A 22,454-nucleotide genomic window follows, 5' to 3' on the forward strand; every position below is an offset into this window, starting at 1 on the left:
GAAGTCTACTGTGAAACAGGCCACTCATGAAAGACAAACCAGAAATTGTGGAAGGTTAGTAATCTACAGATGATATATTATGAAAGAAAAATAGGTAGAACAACTTTTAGCTTTGAGAATGTTTCATAAATTAGCATAGCCATTTGTTAACATTTTACCAGATCATGTGTGAGTTTAGGACATATTTAATGTGAATTTGCACTGAGCCAATTTTATAGTATGTTTCAGCTTTCTGAATGTTTACCTTTTCAAACCATAGACTGTTAATCATGACTATATCTTTAAAACTCCCTAATAATTGTAAATCTAACTCTTGACACATTTAAACATATTTAAACCTGAAAGAACTATTCCCAGATTAAAATTGTCCCTAGTAGTACTTTGTTTTTTTCTTTTGGGAAACACATTCTTCATCTGATACACTATTCCATGTGATACTGCACAGGTGGAGCTAACCTTAGGATTTAGTCTCCCAAAAAATAAATTCCAGGCCCAAAATTATGTTTGTGATAACTAGAAATTTATTTCTAAATGCTTTTAAGAAAATGAAAAGGTACTAGAGACTTTGGTATTTGTGTCTTTTATTCTGTCTTCCCCATGGCTTCTGGCTGCAAGGCACTGTGAGGTCATGGTAACTCTGTATAAATCAGAAAATTATAGTTGCTAACTAAATCAAGTAAGGCATAATCATAGTCTGAGGTTGACTATTTTTTCAGTATGGGTGCTGGCTTAGGTCCAGGGTCCAGACCATAATATTATGAAAGGGTAATTCCATGAATCTGCATTTGGATCCCAAGTAATAATAGAGGAGTTTTGGGGAAATTGTTCTTCAATACTCTAGCAAATATATTACCTCACATTATAATAGAATGGGCAGAATCTAATGTTGTTATATCATATTTTGAATAAAGTAAATATGGTCTAGAAGCTCTATGTCTATCTGGTGTCATTTAATGATCCTTCCCTGATCTTTCTGCTGTCTACAGAGCCAGAGCCCAGAGGTGGAGCAGTTAGGGAGGGTTGTGGAACTGGACAGTGACATGGTAGATATCACCCAGGAGCCAGTTCTGGATTCCATGTTAGAAGAGAGCGTGCCTGAGGATCAGGAACCTGTGTCCGCCTCAACACACATTGCATCTTCACTGGGAATTAATCCACATGTGTTACAGGTGAAGTCCTAACCCACCCTTATTATAAGAATCTAAACTAGTATTCATCTTCCTTTCTTAATACCAGGCCTTTTCTTTCATTAGTCCCTTAACGGCATTGAACAGTCACTGGAATGAGAAAAAAAACAGGAAAATGGCCCATGTTCAGGCATCATTTTGCCATTGGAAGGAAGGCTATATTGAGATTCAGAAGACCTAGATTCTAGGCCCAGTTTTGTAACTATTACTGTGTGACTTTAGGCAAGGCGTTTAACATCTGTGAGCACTGATTTTTCTCTATAATAACTTCATTTACAGAGAGGTTTTGAGGCTCTGGAAAGTGCTCCACAGAAGTGTTTTGTGGTTTTTTTTTTAATTATAGTTACAAGTTTCTTTAAGCTGTCTCAATTTCTCCTTGCCTATGCCTCTTGTCATTATATGAATTTAGCCTTTGGCTTATATTTAACTTTAAAATTAATTCATTCAGCAAATATGTAAGCTGCTGCTGTGTGCCAGCCTCTGGTGAAACTATATACAAAGCAGAGAAGTTTTATATAACTTCTGTCCTTCAGGCACATACAGTATAACAGAGTTAGTCACACAAATGTTGTACTAGCTCTGGACATGACCTGAGGCAGAGCTTTTTAATTGGTTGTTGTAAGCTGCGTTTTTCTTTTATGGCCTTTGGATTTGGGGGAGCACATTCATTCTGTAGATATTGCTTTTTTAGATCATGAAAGCATCATTGCTTGCTGATGAAGAAGATGTAGATACGGTCCTGGATCAGCGCATCAGTCACCTTCCTTCTAAAGCAGATACTTCTCAAGAAATATGTTCTCCCAGGCTCCCCATCTCAGCAACTCACTCATCAAAACCTCGTTCATTAGGTACTGTAAAAGATGCTCTTTTACAAGAAAGCTGTAAAGTCTGGCTTTTCACATTTCTTCAAAGCTGAGTCAACTTCTGTAGCAAACAACTCCAAACTGTGATCACTGGTGCAGATGCAAAAGTTGTATGGGAAAAAAAAACATTTGTGTTTTGTTTAGAGGTTTGTTTTTATTTGCTTATGAATGTGGCTTAGATAGTAAGGTCAGTTCTCATAATTTTTATCAGACCTTAGAAGAATCAACAAGTTGTTCTGTACTGTACTTTTTGTGCAATTCTAACACTATCCTTATTGTTTTCTAGGGACAAATGTTGCTTCCTATCATGTATGAAACTTTTCAGATTTCTGCTCTCCCCTGAAATTTGCCAAATTTCCAGGAAAGCAATTTCCTGTTTTATTTTAAAGCTTTTCTTATCTCTTCTAGTGGACTTATAATTATGTGGGATTGGAGCTAGAGTATTGATATCAATAAAAGAGTTAAGTAGGTATAATTTCAAAACATTTTGAAAGCCAGAGGACCTACCAGGAAGGGATTTGTTTATGTTACCCTAAAAACTGTTTATTTTTCAATTCTTTTGAGTACTCTTATTAACTTTCCTTTAAAAAATGCTTTAATGAAGCATCAGTTAAACATTTATAAGCTTTTCCATAATGAACACTACACGAAAATCTTATACTTCAATCAACGATTCCTTGCTTTAAACAGGAAGTAGATAAAACTGAAAAACAGGCAAAAGTAACAAAAACTATCCTTCTGAAAGGCATATATGCAATTACAAGATATCTCAGTGGGTTTGGTTTCTTAATTCTGGCATTGAGCACTGGAAGTGGTAGGAATTTTGAGTTTTGATCTTATCAACTTTTTATATTGACTAAAGAGGAAACATTTGCATTTTGATAAGGGCATGAACATTGGTGTCAGATTTACCTGGGTTTATCTGTCAGTACTGCCACTTTGTAGCTTTGTAGATTTGGACAAGTCATTTAACTGAGCCTAGTTTTCTCATCTATAAAATGAGGACTGCAATGTTATTTAAAGTTATTGAAGGATGAAATGAAACAGTGTATACAAATGGATTATATAGAGTCTACTTCAGATAAGTGCTAGATAGATTTTTTAAATAATAGCAATAGTGTTGTTATTGTTGTTGACATCATCAATAGAATTCCTGCCTTGATTTCCCATGTGAAAGTTATTTCTGCAGTCTGATATAACCTGCTCTTAGTCATCTATATCTGATTTAATTATTGATAGTTTAATAAAACTATAATTTCAGCCTTGCTGGTTGTGATTGTTTAAGAATCAATAGGCTGTATTTTCTAATAGTCTTTTTTTCCTCCTTATTTTAGTAAGTGGGTTACTACAATCAAAATTTACAAGTGGGACTTTCCTTTCACCAAGTGCCTCTTTACAAGAATGTCGTACTCCCAGAACATCATCGTTGATGAATATACCGCCCACATCCCCTTGGTCTGTTCCTCCACCCTTGACTTCTGTGTTTACGGTGCCCAGCCCAGCCCCTGAGTTTCAGTTGAAAACAGTGGGTACCCGCAGACAACCAGGCCTAGTCCCTCTTAAAAAGTCTGTCACCTATGGAAAGGGGAAGCTCCTGATGGACATGGCCCTATTTATGGGACGATCATTTCGGGTTGGTTGGGGCCCCAACTGGACGCTTGCTAATAGTGGAGAACAGCTGAGTGGTTCTCTGGAACTGGAAAATCATCAGATTGCTGACTGTATGGAATATGGATTCCTGCCTAATCCAGTAGCTGTTAAATCGTGAGTCACATTTCCTTGTTTTCTGAGAAAGGCAATGTGGTAGGTGAACAAAAGCTTTTCATCACCAGGAGACACAAGGTCAGGGCTCCACTTTGTGATTTTCTAGATATATCCTTAGCACAGTTTTATTGGCATAATTAAAAATTATGTAATACTTACCTAATGATAATTATTTAATAACTTGCCATTAATAACTCCATTTGTATCATCAAGGTATGAAGAGTATATTAATTCTTACCTAATGGTTAAACTTCAGTTAGAAAAGATAATAGACCCAAAGCTAATTGCTATAGCATTCCTTGAGTTTTCATCCTTTTTATTGCATTAGTCATTTTTCCATTTTCTCACTTAAGATATTTGTAATTTCTTCATATATAAGGTATATTCTCAATAAAGCACCTTCTGTGTATCTTTGACCTAATAAGGTAAATGTATAAACGATGGATAATCCTTTATAGTTTGATATTAGGAAACAGAATTTTTTAAAAATCACAGAATGTTTGTATCCAATTTTGTAATTAGATAAAAAGAAAGATTTTATTGTAGGAACATTCTACCACCTGTCTTTATTTTCTGTCTTATTTGTTAATTTGCCCTTGTAGCCTAACTGAGTCTCCATTCAAAGTTCATTTGGAAAAACTTAGTTTGAGGCAAAAGAAGCTGGACAAAGACCTGCAATTATACCAGACATCTCTGGAGCTTAAATTAAAACATAGCACTGTTCACGTGGATGAGCTGTGTCCTCTTATTGTCCCCAATCCGGGAGTTGCTGTCATTCATGACTATGCAGATTGGATTAAGGAAGCATCGAGAGATTTATTGGAACCACAAAGTGAGTATGGACTGTGCTTCTAACCTTTGATGTCCCAGGAACAGGAGTAGCAGCATACGTTCATAGCAGGATGTATTTCCTCATGCCAGTGTAGTGGATGGATGCCTGAGCTTGGACTTAATCTGTAGTTGAGTTGTGATGAACAGAATCTCAAACAGGGAGAAATCCTATCATTTTTTATCATCACTTTTACACCACTGTTCAGAGGAACTGTAGCCAGTTCCTCTCGTGAATTTATGAAATTAGATCTCGTACCCCACCCAGAGAACATAGAGTTCCTACCTAAGTCCTACTCATTCTTCCATGTCTAATTCAAGTCCCACTTGTTCTTCCCACCAACTTTGTTGATTATGACTTCTCTTCCTGTCCTCTCTCACTATTACCTTTCTATAACGATTGTGACCGTGTTTTTCTGAACCCATACTTTGATTAAGGGCTTTTCTAATTTGGGCACTTAATTTCAAGGAAAATTAGAAAAGTTTAACATGTAGAAAAATTACATGTTTCACACATCAGTTCATATCACTTTTATTGCAAAATGGGCACTATTTTAGAATGTTCTATACCACACATTTTGGAACTTGCTTATGTTAATTTCTTTGTGTTTGCTTCAGTCGTCTCATCTCTTCAAATATGTGAGTTGTCATCCCAGTGCGTATTTGGTGAATAGCATAAAGTGGTAAACAGTGCTCCCTTTTTGTTCTCCCTCACCATGGGCAGTATAGCATAGTGACTAAGAACTGGACTCCGATTACTTGAATTTGAATCCTGGCTCTGTTACATCTTGGCCTGTAATTTTGAGCAAGTCACTTAAAGTTCCATACCTCAGTTTCCTCATCTGTAAAATGAATGGTAGCTATCGTAGTTATATTGTGTAGATAGAGTTGGTTTGCTCTTAAGGACATTGAACAGTATCATTTAAACTCACTAAATTGTTAGGCTGTAGCAGAGAATAATCCTTCACAAGTTCTTAGAGCACTATTTTCTTAATAAAGCATTTGTGAACAAAATTTGATCAAATCAGAGGATTTTTCTTTATCATTTGAGACTATATTAGCCATAATTAGGCTAGAGGAGTCTGTTTAAAGGAGCGTAGAGTTACATTTGTAAGTGCCATGGAAACATGGAGTAAGCAGGCAGTTACACCACACACCTCTGGAGCTTGTAAGACACAGCTGAGTGAGATGCAGACAGAGAAAGCAACTCGAGTCATTGTTGGGGGTATTCATTAACTGATGTAATTTTTAATGCCACAATTAAAGTGATCCCCTCTCTGTAGTAACTGTATGACTTTGTGTCATCGCATTGTTTTCCTGTCCGTTTCTTAGTTGTGAAGCACTGGAGCCTAACGTGGACGTTATGCGAAGCTCTGTGGGGCCACCTAAAGGAGCTTGATAGCCAGCTGGATGAGCCCAGTGAATACATTCAGATTCTGGAGCGAAGGAGAGCTTTTTCTCGCTGGCTGTCCAGTACTGCCTCACCTCAAATTGAGGAAGAAGTCTCCTTGACCCGAAAAGACAACCCTATGGAGGCTGTCTTCAGCTACCTCACGGGCAAGAGGATCAGTGAGGCCTGCTCCCTGGCCCAGCAGTCAGGTAGGACATACAGTCCTTTGCACTTCTGCCTACTTCCTATTCACTGTCCCTACCCTTAATTGTGGGTTTGCCCTTTTCTTAATTGTGGGTTTGCCCTTATCTTCTAACCTGAATATTAAGCATAAACTTCGCAGCAAGATTTCTGGTTTCTCCAAAATAGGTAGGGACTGTGCCTTCTGGTTTTCCTTTTATAACCTTAAATCTTAAATTTTAATTAAAGTTATTTTAATTTTATATGCCACACATGCATTTGCAGTAAAAGTAGAAAATGCAGATAAGCACAGGGCAGTAAACCAAAATCACCTAAATCCTTTACTACTATTCACTGCAAACATTTCAATGTGCAGTTTGTATTTAAAATGTTTACTTTGTAATATATATAAAGTATATACAAATATGTGCATACAGAGCAACAGTGCATGTATTATTTTAAAAGATAGTATCCTGTTTTTTATATATATACATTTTTTTCATTTTTTTTCATGTAATACATCACAAATGTTATATAGATATTATAGTCAAATACTTCTTAATTTCTTTCATACATAAAATGTGCCATGTTAGCAGATTTCTTTTGACATTTAGGTCCCCCTACTGAACTTCTTAAACATATATGTTTTGCACTGATTCACTTATTTCATTCAAATAAACATATTGAAGTTTAATTTTTGGACTTCTCATATATATATGTGTATGTATTTTTAGTTCCACATTCATTAGTGAGAGGCATTCAGCAAGTAGTTACTAAGTGTCTAGATAAAAATCTTGATAGGATTAAAGGATGACATGCTGCTGCTCCTGCTGCTAAGTCGCTTCAGTTGTGTTCGACTCTGTGCGACCCCATAGACAGCAGCCAACCAGGCTCCCCTATCCCTGGGATTCTCCAGGCAAGAACACTGGAGTGGGTTGCCATTTCCTTCTCCAGTGCGTGAAAGTGAAAAGTCAAAGTGAAATCGCTCAGTCGTGTCTGACTCTTAGCGACCCCACGGACTGCAGCCTACCAGGCTCCTCCGTCCATAGGATTTTCCAGGCAAGAGTACTGGAGTGGGGTGCCATTGCCTTCTCCAAAAGGATGACATAGTTCAGTTTAATATGTATATAATTAGATCCTTGATCAAACTTTACTGAAACCTTGTTTACTGAAGCCAACTAATTGGAGCCATCAACTGGGTTTATTTTCAATTTGTGCCTTAGGTAATCTTCATACATTTATACAATGAAAACTTGTCTTCAGGATTGACCTTCTATAAAGTTATAAAGGTTATGAACCATTTAAGAGATACACATAGATGTGAGTGGAACAGGATTGCCGGAAGTCAGGTCCTTAGATTTATTCATTCACAAACTCTACTTTTCCTCCCCTTTTTTTCTTACCCTAAGATTAAGCTTTTGGCAAGGCACTATGTTTTAGCTTATTAAAAACTTTTGCTTCTCTTCCTACCTCCACTTTCAATAATTGATAGAGAACTAACTAAACAAAGTCAAGAATATAGTATACTTAAAACACTGTCAGTAAGAAGCATTACTTGGTACCTACTCAACAAGAAGAGACTCCTCAAATTATAATCTAAGCTTCTATGTTGAGGAATTAGCAAAAGAAGAGAAAACTAAACCCAAAGGTAGAAGGAGGAAATATTAAAGATTAGAACAGAATTCAGTGATAATGAAAACATTAGAGGAATGATAATAGAAACAGTAGAGGAATTGATAAAACCAAAGTTAGTTTTTTGAAAAGATCAGGAAAGTTTATAAATCTTTAACTACACTGACAGTGAAAAAAAGAGGAAAGATAACATTGCCAAAAATAGGAATGAAAGAGTGACCATCGCTACTGCAGAAAAGGAAATACTATAAGCAATTCTATGTCAACAAATGTAACAATTTGGATGAAATTGAAAATTCCTAGGAAGGTATAATTATCAAAATTCAAGAAAAAGTAGAAAATCTAAATAAATCTGTAAGAAGTTGAATTAGTAATTTGCAATTTTCACTTAGAAAAGCTCAGGCCCAGATGTCTTACCTGGTGAATACACTTAAGCTTTTAAAAGAAGAAATAATACGAAGGGATTCCCTGGCAGTCCAGTGGTTAGGACTCCACTGCCGAGGGCCCGGGTTCAGTCCTTGGTCAGGGAACTAAGACCCTGCAAGCCGTTCATTGCTGCAAGAAGAAAGAAAGAATACCAATTTTCTACAACTGTTCCAGAAAATAGGAGGGAGCACTTTTCACCTCACCTATGGCAACATTATTGTCCTGGTATCAAAGCAAATATACCAAAAAAACTGCATCTAACATCATACTTAATGTTGAAAAGATAGGATGATTTCACCCTAAGATTGGGGACAGCAGTCACAGCAATGTGGAATCAGCATAAGGATGAACATTCACATCAATGGAACAGAAATGAGAATCCAAATATAAAACTGTTGTGCTTACAGTCAGTTGATTTTTGACAAAAAAGTGCCAAGATAGTTTAAATGTGAAAAGGACAATCTTTTCAACAGATAATGCTGGAATAGTTGAATGTTCACTTGTAAAAGATGAATTTAGATCGTCACATCACACCATACACTAAAATCAACTTGAAGCTTTCTAGACTCCTTCCATTTGTTCAAGCACATGTTCTTGTCATTCAGGAAAGTCTTATGTGAAAAGTCAAGGATTGGTGGAAGCTAAATTGGTTATCAGAGCCAAGAAAAATGACCTTAATGATTGAGTCAAGATATGATATACCAGTTTCTTATCAGAACTTGTCCAGTAGATACACAGAAATAACCTTTATTCCTTTATTGTGATTCATTTAGAATACTAGCAGCTCATGGTCAAATGGGCTGCAACATTTACTGCATGAATCATAGCCCAGTCATGTTTTGGTTACTTGTATACAGGTAAGCAGGGAGACGGCTTGACCTATTAACATATTTCCAGATGTGTTCCTGATGCATGATTTCTTTCCTCCAAGTGTCTTTAGTGTGTTAAGGAAACGCTTTGTGATGAGAGCCTTAGTTTCCGGGCAGGACATCGTACTTTAGTCATGTAAGCACTGACCCATATCCAAAAACAAAAGGATAAGGAAAAGGAGCATTGACTTTAAGGAGGTCAGTTAGGGATGAAACAAAGAATTATTCTCTTAATTTATGGTCTAATTCTCTGTGTACTGTACAGTCTGTATGTAATTAGGTTAAGCTACTTTGAAGATTTTCTACCCTAGTCAAAAATTTTCTACTCAGTCTTTCAGCACTACTGCCAAAAGCAGTCAGAAGTATTTCTGGGGGCCAGAAGAAATAAGATAATGCCCCTACGTATTTTTCCAAGTCTGTAAATTCTCAGTATCACCAAAGAACTTCTGTTTCTCTTGTAGGTGATCATCGTCTTGCTCTTCTTTTATCCCAGTTGGTTGGCAGCCAATCAGTTCGTGAGCTGCTTACTATGCAGCTGGTGGATTGGCATCAACTCCAGGCTGACTGCTTCATCCAGGAGGAGAGACTGCGCATCTTTGCCCTCTTGGCTGGAAAACCGGTATTTTCTTCTTTTCTTGTGAACTCACATAAATTTTTTCATAGATTCAGGATTACTTGAAGTTAAAGCAAAGAGCTATCTTTTAAGTTGTGCATTGTTACCTGTAACTAAGCAACTTGTATTTAACTTTGAGCAGAAATATTTTCAAATTAGAAAGGTACAGTATGTACATTGTGGGGGAAGAAAATACTGGTTGTATAGAAATTAAAATGTTAAAATTTGCCATAACCCCTATAATAGTGATAACATAATTCATTATCTGTCTTTCTAGACATATTTTAAGTATATTCTGACATATAAAGCATGCACATTTATACCTGTATATATTTAAATAGAATTATACATAGTTCTGCAACTTTTCTTGGGAACTTACTGAATATGGACACTTTTTCATGTTGTTTGGCCTCTCTTTTTTTAATAGCCACTTCTCTTTCATTTTATGTATGATGTATCATAATGACTTTAAGCCAGTTTTCTTCCTGCCTACCTGTTTTACTTGCCATCAATTTCCAAAAACATAGTCACTGATCAGAATTTATTCACGTCTTAAAAAGTTGACCACTGTGGGCAGTGAGTGGTTCTCATCACTTCTCAGTGCACTTATTGTCTAAGTGCCTCCTATTTAGCCCACCCAGTCACCTGCCACCAGGGAACTGTGTAGTTTATATCTGGGCCATTAACACTGCTATTTAAATCATTTTAAATGCAACTTAAATAAGTGAGCAGCATGCAAGCCTGGGCAATAACAAGGTAATATATAATGTAGAGCTGTGGTGGTGATTTTGCCTCCTGCAGGTGTGGCAGCTCTCAGAGCAGAAGCAAATCAATGTGTGCTCCCAGTTGGATTGGAAACGCTCCCTGGCTGTCCATCTTTGGTATTTGCTTCCACCAACAGCTTCCATTTCCAAGGCGCTCAGCATGTATGAAGAAGCATTTCAGGTACATGTATCCAGTAGAACCAAGCACAAGTTCTGGTAGGAGTTCTGATTTTACTAGAAAAGTACTCCAGAGGAAAAAAAAAACCATCAAATCATATTTCACAATACTTTTTTCTAACTACTTTTTTGAAATTACTGTAAAATTGAAATGGACACAGGAAATGATGGGAAATTTCTTCAAATATCTGCTTATGTTTTGCTTAATACAATGAGTTTCCACAGTTTACTCTTTTTTTTTTAAGTGATTGTATTATTTTCTGCTACGCTGGGTCTTTGTTGCTTCCCTCAGGCTTTCTCTAGTTGGGCGAGTGAAGGCTACTCTTTAGTTGCAGTGTGTGGGCTTCTCATGGCGGTGGCTTCTCTTGAGGAACACAGGCTCTAGGGCATGTGAGCTTCAATAGTTGTGACACACGGGCTCAGCTGCCTCTTGCCATGTGGGATCTTCCTAGACCAGGGATCGAACCAGTGTCTTCTGCCTTGCAAGACAGATTCTTAACCACTGGACCGTCAGGGAATCCCATAATTTATTTTCTTACTGCTGTTTTCCTGCACCATCATCAGAGGGTTTTTCTTCATTCCTAATGCTGTTTTATTCCTTCAGGAATTCCCTGAGCTACAGCCTGACCTTGTGTTTAGTATAGCCCCAAATTAGCACGTCTGAAATTTGCCTCTAAATATCATTATATTAATATTTCATATTCCTTGTGTATTTGGAGGTTAAAGTATTCTTAATGTTTTTAATGCCATTATTTGGTTCTTTTCTTACTGTTAATTTGTATTGTCATTGATATCATTTGCCAGAATTACTTGTCAGGGAAAAAAGAACACTAAAAAAACCCGAGTGTAATGAAGTTTAAAATCCTTGAAACAGTCCTTTAGCGGATGTCACACCATTCTTAATACACATCTGAGTAACTGAGACATATCATCATCTAGTGAAACATACTTGGAGCTGACGTATTGTTTTATCAAATTCTTAACTTCAGAATACCTCTGATAGTGACAGATACGCCTGCTGTCCACTTCCCTCATACCTGGAGGGCTCTGGATATGTGGTAGAGGAGGAGCAAGACTCACAGAGACCTCTTCAAGATGTCTGCTTTCACCTTCTAAAACTCTACAGTGACAGGTAAATCAGTCATGTGTTATAATCACTTTTGAGGGTTCCATGAACCTTAGGGAGTTCTTTCCCTTTTATATGTGGTCAAATTGCCATAAGATTATATTAATCACAAAATAAAACTAATGGAGTTCAAAGAGCATGGGAACTAGAATTAGAAATCTAAAAATTTACATTTTAAATCAATTATATTTTAATAAAAATTTTAAAAACAAAATTATTTTAATCAACTTCAATGAGATACAATTTATATATATTGATAATAAAGTGTGTGGTTTCATATTTTTTAATGTAATATAACTACCATCACTATCTGATAGCATTTACATTACCCTCCAAAAGTTCCCTCATGTCCCTTTGCAGTCAGTCCACACCCCAGACAACTACTGACTTTTCATTATTGTAGATTACTTGGCTATTACAGAATTTTTTATAATTCTGTATGTTATCTTTTGTGCCTGCTTTTTTTTTTTTTTACCCAACATGGTGATTCTGAGATTTATCCATATTAATATGTATATCAGAAATTTAATTTTTATTCATTTGTTAGTGAACAATTTTTTTTGTCTTAGGATATACTAAGAATAAAGCTGCTATGACCACTTGTGCTTAAAGTCCCATCAAGATCTATAATTGCTCCAAATCCTCCTCAAAATTTGTTATTATTGGCTTTTAAAACTTCATCATTTTAGTGGGCATATACTGGTGTCTCTTTTTTTGTGTGCTTAATAAGAAACTAATATATTAACATGTTGTTATATCTAATCAAATAATTTAAACTATCTCAGAGCTGTCTTTTTACCTTACATCAGAAACACTGAGCAGTTTTCTCTAGTCAGTAGTAGCTCACATCTCACTTCAGATCTTTAAATACTTTCTTTTAAATTAACTATACTAATTTTAGAATAATAGTCTCTTGTTGTAAAATACACATAACTAAAACTGTGTTTTAATTTGCATTCCCCCTAATACCTAATGATGGCAAGTGTTTTTTCATGTGTTTATTTACCATCTACATATCTTCCTGAAATGTCTGTTGAAATCTTTTGCTGCCGCCCCCCACACCCTGCCACTTTAATGGGGGTATCTAATAGTTCTTTTTTATGTTGTAATAGTTTTTTTCTTGAGTCAGTTTTGTTCATTTGTTTTTCCTAAGGAATTTTTCTGTTTCACCAAAGTCACCAGATTTATTCGCATAAAGTTATTTGTAACTTGTCCTTATTCTTTTTTAATGTCTGTAAGAGATTGAAAAGACAAGCTACAGATTGGGAAAATATATTTTCAATTCATATATCTGATAAAGAACTTTTATCCAGAACATGTAAAGAACTCTTTGAACTCAATAATAAGAGAACAATCCAGTTTAAAAATGGGAAAATATTTCAAAGATGCTTCACCAAAGAAGATCTACATGTCAAGCCCATGAAAAGTTGTTTAACATTGGTAGACATCAGGGACATGCAAATTAAAGCTGTCGTGGGATGCCACTACCCATCAGTTAGAATGGTTAGAATTTTTAAAAGACCTTTACCAAATGTCATCATGGATGTGGAGCAGTTGAAATTCTCAACACTGCTGGGGGAAAATATAAATAATACTGGCACTTGGGGAAAGAGTTTGGTAGCTAAAAAAAAGTTTAACATACACCTACATACCATATGTGATTCAGTCATTATACTCCTCTAAGTATTTACCTGAGGGCAATGAAAATATATGTCTGTGTATGTGTTGATAGCAGTTTTATTTGTAAAGGTTCAAAACAGGAAACAGCCCAAATTTCCATCAATAGGTGATTGGATAAGCCAATTGTGGTACGTCTCTACAATGGAAGACTACCTCACCAGTAACTGTTGATAACACACAGCAGCAATGGCGAATTATAAAGTACTTTTACTTAGTTTTGAAGAGACAAAAAAAAAAAAATACTTCCCCAAACTATACCTACTGTTTGATTTCAATTTATATAATACTGTAAAATGCAAACTAATCTATAATGATAGAGGAATCAGTTGTTGAGTGGGAAGAATAGGTGTAGGGATAGGTAGGAGAGAGGAATCACAGAGGGGCTTCTGGAACCTTTTGGAGGTGATAGGTTAGCTTGTTATCTTGATCTTGGTGGTAGTTTCACAGGTGTATATATGTGTTTGAACTTGCGAAAACTGTATATTCTAAATATGTATAGTTATTGTATGTCACCTCTTTTACTGTCAAACAAGAAAAAAGAGGAAGAAAAAAAGCATATATCTCAATATGCCAGAAACCAAAGCCAGACTGAGATAGAAAATCCTAATCTTAGTTTAATTACTCATTCGCACTAGCCATATTTCAAGTGTTTAATAGCCACACATGGCTAGTGGCTATCTTATTGGTCAAAGCAGATTATAGAACATTTCCATTATCACACAAAGTTCAGTTTGACAGTACTGGGCAAGAAAAACTACTCATTACTTGGCAAGGTGTAGGTACTTGTGAGATGTCTGGGATCTTAGGTGAAATGGAAACACTCTGGTTGGTAAACCAACGCCTAGATCTTTAAAGCTTGTGGGTATGGGATCTTCATTCTTACTGTTCTTACGGTCTGGGATTTGGAAGTTAAGAACATCACACACAAACTGGTCCAGAATCATTGAGATCCTTGGGCCCCTTGCAGAAGAAAAAGCAAAAGCCTTAGGGAGACTTTCAAACCTTGGGTACTTGGATTTCTGTATAAAGAATAATACCAACTGTAAAGCAAAAGGAAGGACATAACCATCATTAAGACTAGTCAGGTGTTCAGATAAACAGGTGAAGTAGCACTTCAGCAACTTCAGATAGTAGAACAATGTGAAAGATACTGAGGAAACTTAAATTTTTTTTAATGGTTAAGGAAAAGACACTATAATAATGAAAGGGTGAAAGTTGTGAAGACTTCCTGTACCAGAATGGTAAAAATAGACCAAAGAAATACCATCAGACTTATTAGAAGAGCCTGAGAAGGGAAGTTCCTTGGTTTTTGGTAGGATCTGTAATCTGGCTAAACCTAGAGGAGGAAGACTGTAAGGCTTATGATGCTTCTGCTCTAGGGTACTTGCCTTTATTGTTTTCTAAGCTGTGGCTGAAAGAGTTAACCTATCCAGTGCAGGTGGTCTGCTGACTGGGTTTGGTAACTCAGCACATTCTCCTTTGCAGACATTATGACCTCAACCAGCTGCTGGAGCCTCGAAGCGTAACTGCGGATCCTTTGGACTATCGCCTAAGCTGGCACTTGTGGGAGGTGCTGCGGGCTCTTAACTATACCCATCTCTCAGAGCAGTGTGAGGGTGTGCTGCAGGCCAGTTATGCTGGCCAACTGGAGAGTGAGGGCCTTTGGGAGTGGGCCATCTTTGTCCTCCTGCACATTGACAACTCAAGGTGAGTGAGAAGCCATCAGATGCACTGGGTGCCTCTAGCCCTACAGGGCAACAAAGGAATCAGTCTAAACACCTATTAAATCGGTATGGGAAATAAGTGGAAAGGAAGGATATACCTGGGTGGAAAAATCCCATTAACTTAGGCACAAATTCCTTGAATGTGGTATGTTTAGAATTATGCAGAAGTAATGCTGGCTGTGTTGCTTCAGTGGATCCGTAAAGGTTGGCAAGGAGTACCCCTTCTTTGTCTCTGTCCACTGGCTTTCTCTCTTCCCTTGCCATCCATTCCTCAAGTTTGATAGTGTTGTGTTTACCTATTTACCAATACAATCTTGCCCAGATGCATAATGTTTTGGTTCTCTGTCCTGAATGAAAACCAGAGAAACACCTTTACTCCCTGCTGTGAACTGTATAAAGCCGGAGGTTTTTTGTTATTGATAGCGGCATGGCATATTACTAAGAACAAAAACACTTAACACAATGCTTTGTTATATAATTTATATAATGTTTTTATATATCTTTCTATTCTGTTGTAAGTACTTTAAATATATTAACTTGTTTAATGGTGATAATGAACCTATGAGATAGACATTCTTATTGTCTGTTTATAGATGAGCAGCTCAAGGCATACAGAGATTAGATAACTTTTGTTCAAGATCACATAGCTAGTAAATGGCAGAGTGAGGCTTTCAATTCAAGATACCCAGAATCTGTGCTCTTAATCATTGTACTGTACTATCTGTCATTCCGTAGGGCATGGAAAGTTGTTTTGTAGTCTGGTCTTTCTAAATTCTGGCTTCAGCATGTACTCACTTTGACCTAGGGTAAAACTTACTCATTTTTGACTTAGAATCAAGATAGTCTCTAGGCCTCAGTTTTTTAATCTGTAAAGTCATAATATTGCTAATCTCTGTTCAAAGGTGACTATGAAATTAAAAGAGTAAAAATATAAAGCATCCAGCACAACCTTCCCTTTAAGGAATTTCTCTTTCCTCTTCCTCCTTACCAGGAGGCAAAATGACCCCAGAATTTCCCTCTGCGTTTATTTAAATACACTCTTGGAGAATTTCGCATGGTAGAAGGCTGGCTGATGGGATGATTGATGACTGGCTGTGGGAAAGCAGATCCTGCTTCCTAAAGAGGAGAGGAAAAGGAGGCAGATGTCCTGAGACTGGGAATTCTTAAAAAGCCTAGGCGTTGACAAAAGAATCTAAGATGAGAATAGCTTTGATCTGAAATTCAAATGAGAGATCCTTTGGCCAGAAGAAGAAATCTCTTTAAGTGGACTTAAGAGCAGAAAGAGTGAGTTTAGCCTAAGTCTAGGAGTAAAGAGAAAATGAATTAGGAAGCCTGATGGCTATAAGGGAAAAAACAGGACCTAGAAAGGACCTTATGTTGTAAAACTGTCAACTTTGTTTACTTACACTGACCATGTGAGAGAAAGGGCAGAGAGGAGGTTGAGAATGGACTGCAGAGGACTGCTCGGTGGGTCCAGAATTCCCCTATCTCATCCTTCATCTCCTGTTCTAGAAAGGAAACAAAGAAATGAGCCTGCTGGGATGAACCCACACACACTCTGTACTGTATATAAGATGGATAAGCAACAAGGACCTGCTCTATAGTACAGTGAGCTCTGCTCAATATTCTGTGATGACCTATATGAGAAAAATTAAAGAATGAACATATGTTGCTGTACACCATTGTATAGCAAACATTGTGCAACATCAACGATATTCCAGTATAGTTAGAAAAGAGAAATGAGCCAGTGAGGACAAAGCCTTTTGGGGGCAGTGGACAACCTTCCCAAGAGTATTCATCCTCAGACTGTTTTGACCATGAAAATACAATGTGCTTCTGTTCTATTTCATTTTAAAAATTAATGCTGGTATGTCACCTTAAGTGAAGCTTGAGGTGATCCTCTATGGGTCAGGACCTGCAGTTTAGGAGACTGCCTCAGGGGCCACTTTGAGCCATCTGAGGCAGCCTTCTCCGTCAGTAAGGATGAGATTTATCCCAGCTGACGTTTCCTCCTATAGCACGCGGGAGAAGGCTGTTCGAGAGCTGCTTACCCGGCACTGCCAGCTGTTGGAGACCCCTGAATCTTGGGCTAAGGAGACTTTCCTGACCGAGAAGCTTTGTGTGCCCGCTGAATGGATTCATGAGGCCAAAGCAGTGCGAGCACACATGGAATCCGACAAGCACTTGGAGGCCCTCTACTTATTTAAAGCAGGACACTGGAACAGGTGCCACAAGCTTGTCATCCGGCACTTAGCTTCTGGTGAGTGCTTCAGACCAGTGTCTGTGTCTCCTGGGATCACCCCCAATTCTTCAAACCTCTGAGCCCATGATGAGTCAGGCCAGGGACAGTGATCAGTACAGAGCATGGCAGACTTGAATCAGATCACACTTTGTAAAAGCTCCCTGTGCAGAAGATGCTTAGTGAGGGTGAGGGGCAGAGGTCAACAGCAATATCTGTTATATTCCCATCTGCCAGGAATATTCTTGATGGGCACTAATTGCGTTAAGCTCATTGTTTAGGGAGTTTCATTCAGCAACACCAGAGATCGCTATTTGGGAAACTGAAACCAGGAATTCTTTACAGTTTCTTTAAGAGAATTTTGAAATATCTACTGTAATTCTCAAGTCTGACCCAACATAATTTTCCTTTTCATCCTGTCGTGGATTTCTGCCATCTCCTTCCTCTGTACACTTTTGGTCAATATTTTGTTTCTTCAGATGCCATTATTAATGAGAACTATGACTACCTGAAGGGGTTCTTGGAAGACCTGGCACCTCTGGAGCGCAGTGGCCTAATCCAGGACTGGGAAACATCTGGGCTTGTTTACCTGGACTACATTAGGGTCATTGAAATGCTCCGTCATATACAGCAGGTACCTGAGCTCCTTAAACCATGGCCTGGTTTTCTTTTTCCCTGGCCCATAAAGCCACAGAGACAGCCAAAGGCTTGAGCAAGAACTTGAAAAACTCACTGACAGAGATAGCACTGTCAGTGCAGGAGAGATGTTTTGATGAAACAAATTTGATGTAGCTATTATGACAGCTCTATCAAAACTTGAAACATTTTTTTGTGGCTTATTGTTAAGTAGTGTGTAGTGGACATGCCTAAGACTTGTCCTTAGTCAGTCCCCTCCCCTTGTTGACCCTTTTCCACTAGTTTTAAGTGAGAAGCTTTGGGTTGAGAGATCCAGTAAAGATCAGAGATTTAGTGTAGATAATTCTTTCACATAATATTTGGCATGTTTTAAATTGAAAGTGTTATGGGGGCATTCTGGTGACACCTATGGATGGATCTCTAATGTTTTTAAATGCCTAAGATACAAATATATAGGATTACAAAAGAAAGCAATTATATTAAGATAGAATTATCAAAGTATTAAAAACTTGTGCTATGTAATAAGTGCTTTATTAACATCCTAAATAAGAAGCTCTAGCACTGTAATTTTGAAATATTTAAAGATTACCAACAGCTGTAATACCAGGGAAGCCCATGGTATGCCCACCAGTGCAGGAGACGTGAGTTTGATCCCTGGTTTGGGAAGATCCCCTAGAGGAGGAAATGGCAACCCACTCCAGTATTCTTGCCTGGGAAATCCCGTGGATAGAGGAGCCTAGTGGGCTACAGTCCATGGGGTCAGAGAAGTCAGGCACGACTTAGCAACTAAACAACTGTAATGTGATAGGAAAGGAAGTGATTTCTGTTGATAACAAAATCACAGTTGCTGTTGATATCTACATTAATTATCAAGTGCTAATTCTTAGTTGGAGTCAGAAGAAGACCTAAGTTAAGTGCTAGTTTGGGCTCCACGTCTCATTGTTGTGCTTTTAAGTCAATACCATGTCTCTGACCCAGATTTATATAGATTTTTGGTGCTATGTTGAAGCTTGCTAATTACATGGTTCATGAATGGTGATTTCACAACTTGCCCAGTCCTAGGCCCTATACACTGTATTGCTTTCCTGTTGTGTATTGCTAAGATCCTGTCTTGTCTTCAGCAACTAGGCTAGACGGTGGGAACATGACATTGCTGGCCAGCTTCTTGGGTTTTCCCCTCCCTCACCTCACTCTCATTTCAGAGGGTTGCATAGCCAGTCTGTGGATAGGATTGGAGTGATGGGAGTTCCTTTGGCCTAATTGGTTTCCCTGCTTCTTTGTAGGTGGATTGCTCAGGTTATGAACTCGAGCAGTTGCACACCAAAGTGACCTCACTGTGCAACAGGATAGAGCAAATCCAGTGTTACAATGCCAAGGACCGCCTGGCTCAGTCAGGTCAGCCTCTTGCCTTCTCTCCCTGCCTGCCTGCTCACTGCCTGTCTTTGTGATTATTATACCCCTGCCTCACCCCTTCGTTTGGTGCTCACTCTGCTCTTTTCTCCAGACATGGCCAAACGTGTAGCCAACCTGCTGCGGGTGGTACTGAGCCTTCAGCATGCCTCTGATACAACCTCCGACTCAACGCCAGACCCTCAGCGAGTCCCTTTGCGCCTGTTGGCTCCCCACATTGGCCGGCTCCCCATGCCTGAGGACTATGCCTTGGAGGAACTGCGCAGCCTCACACAGTCCTACCTGCGGGAACTGACTGTCGGGAGCCAGTGAGCCCTGGGCTCCTCCCACCACACTCACATGCTTGTTCACACTCACCACACAGAGGGCTTCTGCATCAAGTTGATTGCCCTGTTTGCCGTTCTCTGGCTTGGCCATGGAATCTCCCCTCCCTTCCTGCTGCCCAAGCAGCAACCTCCAGTTGTTCAGGGCTTTCTTAATACTAAACGTAGCATAAGGGCTTTTGGACCCCCCCAAAAAAGGAGCCAAGTCTCTCTTTACCATCCTCAAGAGCCATTCTTTTTTTTTCCTTTTTAGAAATGGTCAATAAAGCACCTTTGGCAGAATTCCCCAAAGAACCAGGGAATGCTTTTCCTCCTTCAGCCATTCTGAATCTTGTGACTGTCAATGCCAACCGCTACCCTGCTCCTACTCCTGCCCTTTCATCCCCAGACTCTTTAGAAGGAGTGGGGCAGGGGCTGGGACAAATGTGTTGACCTAGGACCTTCCTTAACAAGTGAACTATCCACAGAAGGAAGAGACTCTGTCTCTGGAGTAGATTGATGATTTGCATGACTTTTGGAATCAGGAGAGGATTGAACTGAGGAAGCAGAACAGGGTCTTTCTGACTCATTTAAGGTAGAGTGAGTGCCTGCTATGGAGCCATGGGGCTTCAAGGCTTGATTGTTCTTCCTGCCTTGAATGTTCCCGTGAACACCACAACTTCCCTGTGCAGGAGCCCTTGGTCTCAGACTCCAGGTCTCTGGGAAACTCCCAGAACTCATTTTGGTGCCTGGTTTTCAGTCATCTGGCAAGGCCTCCTGCCTGAATTTCCCTGATGAGTTTCAATGAAACGTGGTAGATCGGGTAGCCCTCCCTTTCCCTCCCATTCTAGCCCAAAGCATTTCCCACCCTCCATCTACAGTTGCAGAAGGTAAAGCCCTCACTGAGGCAGGGACAGGCAGAGGGTCTTCTCTACACTGTAGCCAGCTCTGGGGAGCCCCAGGTAACCACCGGAGACTGCTGGTGTGCGGGCTATCATGGACAGCATGGCCACGCCTGGGTCTTTATGCATGAAAATTATGTAAAGGTTTTTATTAAAAAGTATATATATATATATATATATATATAAACGATCTAGATTATTTTCCTCTTTTTCTGAAGCTACTTTCTTAAAAAAAAATAAAATGAAATGTTTATAGCATACTTGGTATTGGCTTTCTTTTGTGTTTTTGAGCCTTGTTGTCCCAAGGAGCTTTATGATGGCCTTGTTTAATTTGCAGTCTAAAGGGGGAGACTGGCCATGGGTTAATGAGAGAATAGTTGCAGACTAGATCAAAGGCTAGGTTTATAAGAGTCAATTTGGGGGTGAGGGGGTTGAGATTGATGAATCCTGACTGCTGTACATTTATTTATTTATATGTGTTTGGACTCCCAATGGGGGATGGGGCAGGGTTTCAAATTGCCCAGTGGAATATATTTAGTATTCAAAGTCTCTTTGCTCTTCTTCTCTGGGGTTTTTTAAACCTTGGCACTTCACCTTTCAGTTTCCATTGTGTAAAGGAGATGATGATCCCTGATATGCTGTTTAACAGGGCTGTTCTTGAGAGGGACCAAATGAGGCTGATGAGTAGTAAGTAGGTTGGTGGGTTGGTTCTGTTATTGAGCAATTTCCAGTTAGGATTAGGCCAAAGATTTCTGGGATGCTGAGGAGATGAGAAAGCTGAGTAGATCTTCCTGGTAGCCAGGGCTTCCCTTTCATTTGGGCCCCTGAGGACAAGGGTTACTCAGCTGGGAATCTCCCTCTGTCACTGACTGTGAACCTGTGCAAGTGAGTCATGGAGCACTGCTGCCCTTCTAAGAATTTGTTCTGTTTCCTCACCAGAGGTGTTCTGTGAAAAGTCAATGCTGTAAAAGTGGTTAGTCTTTAGAAGTGTTAAGAACTGTGAATATGGGCAGTATTTCCTCTTCAGTTCAGTTCAGTCACTCAGTCATGTCCAGCTCTTTGCAACCCCATGAACTGCAGCACGCCAGGCCTCCCTGTCCATCACCAACTCCTGGAGTCCACCCAAATCCATGTCCATTGAGTCAGTGATGCCATCCAACCATCTCATCCTCTGTCATCCCCTTCTCTCTCATCAGCTCTCTGCATCAGGTGGCCAAAGTATTGGAGTTTCAGCTTTAGCATCAGTCCTTCCAAAGAACACCCAGGACTGATCTCCTTTAGGATGGACCGGTTGGATCTCCTTGCAGTCCAAGGGACTCTTCAAGGGTCTTCTCCAACACCACAGTTCAAAAGCATCAATTCTTCAGCGCTCAGCTTTCTTCACCGTCCAACTCTCACATCCATACATGACCACTGGAAAAACCATAGCCTTGACTAGATGGACCTTTGTTGGCAAAGTAATGTGTCTGCTTTTTAATAATGTTGTCTAGGTTGGTCATAACTTTCCTTCCAAGGAGCAAGCGTCTTTTAATTTCATGGCTGCAGTCACCATCCGCAGGACAGGTTTTTCCCTTTAAAAAAAAAAAAAATCTCTAAATCAAATATTTATCACTGCAGCTATACTGCATCACAGAGAATAGACTCGCAGTTCAAAGCACATGATAAAAGATGAACAGTGCTTCCCTGGTGACTCAGTGGTAAAGAATCTGCCTGCCAGTGCAGGAGACACAGGTTCATTCCCT

The 22,454-nt window shown here is 38.9% G+C and overlaps 1 protein-coding gene across 3 annotated transcripts in view; it reads left to right on the forward strand.

Moving 5' to 3' along the window:
• The window catches only part of NUP98 (nucleoporin 98 and 96 precursor), an 86,879-nt gene extending 65,909 nt beyond the window's left edge, over nucleotides 1-20,970 (forward strand). For all 3 annotated transcript variants that reach the window (XM_019974489.2, XM_019974491.2, XM_019974490.2), the window contains exons 21-33: nucleotides 987-1,169; nucleotides 1,879-2,035; nucleotides 3,385-3,814; nucleotides 4,417-4,646; nucleotides 5,975-6,241; nucleotides 9,601-9,758; nucleotides 10,554-10,697; nucleotides 11,683-11,825; nucleotides 14,985-15,206; nucleotides 17,242-17,483; nucleotides 17,942-18,096; nucleotides 19,382-19,493; nucleotides 19,603-20,970. In XM_019974489.2, the coding sequence (XP_019830048.2) occupies nucleotides 987-1,169; nucleotides 1,879-2,035; nucleotides 3,385-3,814; nucleotides 4,417-4,646; nucleotides 5,975-6,241; nucleotides 9,601-9,758; nucleotides 10,554-10,697; nucleotides 11,683-11,825; nucleotides 14,985-15,206; nucleotides 17,242-17,483; nucleotides 17,942-18,096; nucleotides 19,382-19,493; nucleotides 19,603-19,820 (2,661 nt within the window). In that variant the 3' untranslated portion in view covers nucleotides 19,821-20,970. The remainder of the gene's footprint in view (nucleotides 1-986; nucleotides 1,170-1,878; nucleotides 2,036-3,384; nucleotides 3,815-4,416; nucleotides 4,647-5,974; nucleotides 6,242-9,600; nucleotides 9,759-10,553; nucleotides 10,698-11,682; nucleotides 11,826-14,984; nucleotides 15,207-17,241; nucleotides 17,484-17,941; nucleotides 18,097-19,381; nucleotides 19,494-19,602) is intronic.
• Nucleotides 20,971-22,454: the final 1,484 nt, after the last annotated feature.

Source organism: Bos indicus, chromosome 15, assembly GCF_029378745.1.
Source record: "Bos indicus isolate NIAB-ARS_2022 breed Sahiwal x Tharparkar chromosome 15, NIAB-ARS_B.indTharparkar_mat_pri_1.0, whole genome shotgun sequence".
NCBI classification, from domain to species: domain Eukaryota; kingdom Metazoa; phylum Chordata; class Mammalia; order Artiodactyla; family Bovidae; genus Bos; species Bos indicus.